The sequence below is a fragment of the Drosophila hydei genome, unplaced genomic scaffold, assembly GCF_003285905.1.
Source record: "Drosophila hydei strain 15085-1641.00,03,60 unplaced genomic scaffold, DhydRS2 tig00000239-arrow-arrow-pilon, whole genome shotgun sequence".
NCBI classification, from domain to species: domain Eukaryota; kingdom Metazoa; phylum Arthropoda; class Insecta; order Diptera; family Drosophilidae; genus Drosophila; species Drosophila hydei.
In genome coordinates, this window is record NW_022045692.1 from 49,916 (window position 1) to 54,611 (window position 4,696).

Sequence of the window (4,696 nt, forward strand, 5' to 3'; positions counted from 1 at the left end):
TGGAAAAACCTAGTCAAGGTCTTTCCCAAGCTGGACGAGCGTACAATAAATTTGTACTTTTAATATGTTAACAAGGTTTATACAATTTTTGTATTATTATTTAAGGAAATCATAAAATAAACGCGTGGAAAACGTGTTTGGCATGCCTGAACGTTCCGCGATTCCGCAACAGTTTTCTATAGCTTAAAGCCCGAGTGTATGCTAACGACACCGAAGGTTAGATTCTCGTAGGATACATGCGAGAAGCCAGCCTGTTCGATCATGCTCTTGAATTGATCCTGGCGTGGAAAGCGTCTTATGCTCTCCACTAGGTATTGATACGCGTGCCATTGCCCAGCCAACAGTTGACCCATGGGCGGTATCACTTGGAAAGAGTATTGATCGTATAGCCATTGCATTGTCTCATTGGTCAAGTGGCTAAATTCCAGGCACATGAAACGTCCGCCAGGCTGCAGCACACGATAAGCCTCGCTGAGCACCTAATGCAAAAGAGTGACTTAGCTAAATGTAGTCCAGGTATAGGTCCATTTACTCACCTTGTCCACGTGCGTGCAGTTGCGTATGCCAAAGGCATTGTGTAGGCAGTGATAGGTATCGGCTCTTGAATGGGCAACTTCTCGGCCTCGGCACACTGCCAATCAATGCTGGCATTGGGCAGCTGCTTAACGGTCAGTCCCAGCTGACGGGCACGCTCTTCGCCCACATTCAACATATGCTGATTGATATCGGGACCGTACATGACTTTCCCGTTGCTTGGGATTTGGCTTATTGGCCAAATATTTCAGGTAACGAAAGCTGATGTCGCCTGTGCCACCGGCCATGTCCAGCAAACGCATACCATGCTCTGGTCCCAGGCGCTCAACGAAAATATCCTTCCACACACGATGTATGCCCATGGACATGGCATCGTTCATCAGATCGTAAGACTGGGCACCTGCTGAAACACCTCGTTGTACTATATGGATTATGATGCTAAGTCAATATCGCCCTTGAGTGCATATATATATGTTATTTACCCTTGCGCTCTTCTCGCTCTCCTTGACCGTCTGGTAGCCAAAATGTGTTGTCTGCTCTGTCCGCCGGCCGCTGCCGCCAGCAGAAGCCCGTTGTTTCATTAGTAGTATGTTGCAACTGTGCGCCTTAGCATGGAAGCGGGTCAGATGGCACAAATTGCGTGTTGTTTGCATAATTATTTAATACAGCTTAAAGCTAATTTAGCGAACTAAATGTTCAATCAAAATATTATGAAATATATTAAAAAAAAAAAATTGTCGCACAACAGCGGAAACTAACGCTGTTTGGTATTGGTCTGTCACACTTATACATATTCGATTAATATAAGCAAAGGTATTGATGTTATCGATAAGACATAAGCAATCAGATTGCGGCTGCAAGTAACATATATTCATAAATTCAAGTGAATCAATTTGTATTTGTTCCACTGATTAATATCAAAATGTTGATATTATCTTTTTATGCTTACCAATAATATATTAAGAACTGCGTAAGTGCGTATAGAACGACAATCTAGGCATCTATAAATAAATAAAGATAAATATGTATCCCTCCTCCGATTTTAACGATTATACCATAGACGCATATTATTTGACTCTAATACTATTTATAAATTTGATATCGTATTATAACAATTTTACAGGCATTCCAGTAAAAATACCAAAATAATATTACACTAAATGAATAATGCTAGTCGATATTTCGCTACACTGAAGAATGTGCAGTATTATTGATATAGTTGAGTTGACGTTTTTCGAACGGCCCCAACATGGTCACACTGCTCAGTTGAGCGTTCAATTTGTTGCTGATCTTTCGTGCGCTCAAGTTGCAAAGCGACGCATTTATTTTATTTTACCAATAACATTTTTTTTTTGTATTTTGCTGCTTTAAAGTACGCGCGCCGGCTGTTCAAATAACATACGTATGCTAAAATTTAAATTTAGTTGTTTTTTGAAACGCAAAGTTCAGTGTGCACCGCTCTTTGTGTGAAATGTGCTGAAAAATGTGTTTTTTTTATTGTAAATAAAAATTAAACGAAAACAAATATATGTTGCTATGCAAGCGAATTGCACCTGTGTCTGCGCACTCAGTGAAGGCCTGAAGAGCCAAGCCACAAAAGTGTAAAGTGCACTGGCCAGCAATAGCAGCAGCAGCAGAATTAAGCCGAAAACAAATACGAAACACAACAAAAGCGACAACAGCAACAACAGCAACAAAAGTTATTTTCTCGTTTTTCATTTTGCAACTCGAGAATTTCGCGCGTCGCTCGCTGCGCTCCAATTGCAGAAGCGCTTGGCTATTGTTGTTGCTGGGCGTGCTTCTCTTCTTCTGCTAAGCGACCCACACACAAATGAGGTAAAGAAAAACCAAAACACAAACACACACCCATACACATACACAAGATTTACAACACTTGTAATTCGATGCCTTCGTTTGTTTACGTTTTGCTATTGTTAAGCCATAGGGTTGCCAGACCGTCTGTGGCGGCAAACCTAAGCCGCCTAACGGCTCGACACCAATTTTTCGTCCATTGCGTGCGGCCTTCAATTATAAACTTTATTAAATACAAAATAATATTTGGGGTTTTTTTGTCACTGTCATCGTGTCTAATGATTTGCTCATATGGGTTCAAGCAACTAGAAGTTCTCGTGCGCCACGCCCCCGGCCTGGGGGCCGCTCGCTTTCCATGCGCGGCCAATTGATTATGATTAGTGATGGCGCGTTTGGCCTGAACGGCTAGCGGCTGACTAAGTTGAAGCCAAGCTTATGCAACTGCACACACACACACACACACACACACATTCAATCAGTGTTTAAGCGCGAGGCAAAAGACTTTCGAATGGCGTTTGGCGACTTGTGGGCCAATCGTTAATTGCATTTCCTGGCCACTCGTCAATCATCAACATCAACATCAACGTTCATTACGATAAGCATCATCATTATGATCACCAGCATCAAAATAATCATCATCATCATCAATTTGCGGCGTTAATTGTATTTTAATTACCAGGCGTTGGAGTTGCTGTTGTGATGCTCTGGTCACACTGCAAGAAATTGCGGTATTTCGCAGTATTGCAAAATGCATAAAACAAACACAGCAAGCAGCCCGATCGCATGAGCTGCACTTAAAAATACCCTGTAAATAGATGCCATTTGACTTAAGAAGAGGAACAAAATTTTACTGGAATAGAACTTTAAACTTAGGCAGGGAAAGACCTATTTAATTGGCAAATAGGACAAATTTTCTTATAAGAAATTGCCACTATGACTTAGCATATAAGAAAACGTATCGCAAGGACGACCTCAACATGGAACTGTGAGACAACTTTGCTACGGGAATATGGAATATGTATGACTGGGGCGTTAGAAAAGCGAATTGGTTATGGAGGAACAGTTATAGCAGCTTTTGGCATAAGAAGGCAGAAAAACTATGGGTATTTCCTGTTTTGCACAGGACTTGACTACAAATCCAAATTCAGCAAGAAGTTACCCCATAGTAATATGCTATACAGGGTATAAAATGCATAATACAAAATGCCAATTCACGGTGCGGCATATCTCATAGATACACAAAATTGAAATTATAAAAAATGCTGCTGCTGCTGCTGTTGCAGGCGGCCCCATGAAAAGGCTCCTTTTGTAATTCAAAACTGCCGGCAAAAAGGCAGCAAAAACGAAAATCAGTTACTGAACGGGCATATCCGACTGCCTAATACTCGTTCCATACATTAAGTTGCCTTTTGCCCTTGCTAGTTCCATAAATGAAGGATCTATATGGAACTGCCACGCCTCAAGTGGAGGTCTATAGAGAAGCTGTGGAATAACTCGCTCCAGGTTCTGTGAGGCGAGACTATGCAAGCTTGATTGATCTGCCTCATGGCAGCTGAAAAACTTGCCAAGTTTATTAAGCAATTTCAAGGCTCTAGCTAAGGCAGCAGCAGAACCATATACACTCTCTTCTTACGTGCTGAGCGAGAGTATGCATATATAAAGAAATAAAGCAGCAACCAGTTGAACGCCCAGCGGCCCAGTCCCAGTCCCAGTCCCAATCCCAATTGCAGTTGCCCAGCAGTTGGCCGCCTCGGACGGCATTTCTAACAGTCTGGACGGACCGCAGGGACGGAGAGACGAAGTTGGGGACTGGTTGGCGCTGCGGATTGGAATTTGTAGGATAAGCAGCAGCAGCAGCCGCAGCAGCAACTGTTGCAGCCGGGCAAACGAGCGAGCCAGTTTTTACTTAACAACAACAAATGCAGCCGACAAACAAACAATTTCAATTGCTGTTGAGTGCCTTGCAAGGGTATCTCTGAGTGCATGCAAATGGGTAAGAGTGCTCGCGTCGGGAGTATCCGACTAGCAAACGTGCTGACTGCTGACTGCAGTTAGTACGGCTGGGCTTAGCCATGCGAAAGTTTCGTTAAAGAGAGCGGGTATATTGGTGGGTTGAAAATGTTTGTAACAGGCAACTGAAGACGTGGCCAAGCTCATGGGAAAACATGGGAATCAGTCAAATTGTTCCTTCTAGTGGGATGCGAATGAAAAGTGTCGCTGGGTATATTAAACTCTAGAGATCGAATAGATGCAATATATATTTATCATGCAACCAGCTTAATATATTTATCGATAACTCAGCTCATCGATAAAAGTCGATCTTTTGAATTGGCCTTTGATGCATAAACTG

At 42.5% G+C, this 4,696-nt stretch overlaps 1 protein-coding gene across 1 annotated transcript; it reads right to left on the minus strand.

Moving 5' to 3' along the window:
• On the minus strand, nt 1–934 carry LOC115482981 (2-methoxy-6-polyprenyl-1,4-benzoquinol methylase, mitochondrial-like; the record flags this gene model as incomplete). Its single annotated transcript, XM_030223594.1, is given in 4 exon segments — nt 1–479; nt 537–596; nt 599–731; nt 733–934. Coding segments are annotated over 4 exon segments (698 nt in total), but the record flags the coding sequence as incomplete, so codon positions are not given.
• Between the last annotated feature and the right edge of the window lie 3,762 nt (nt 935–4,696).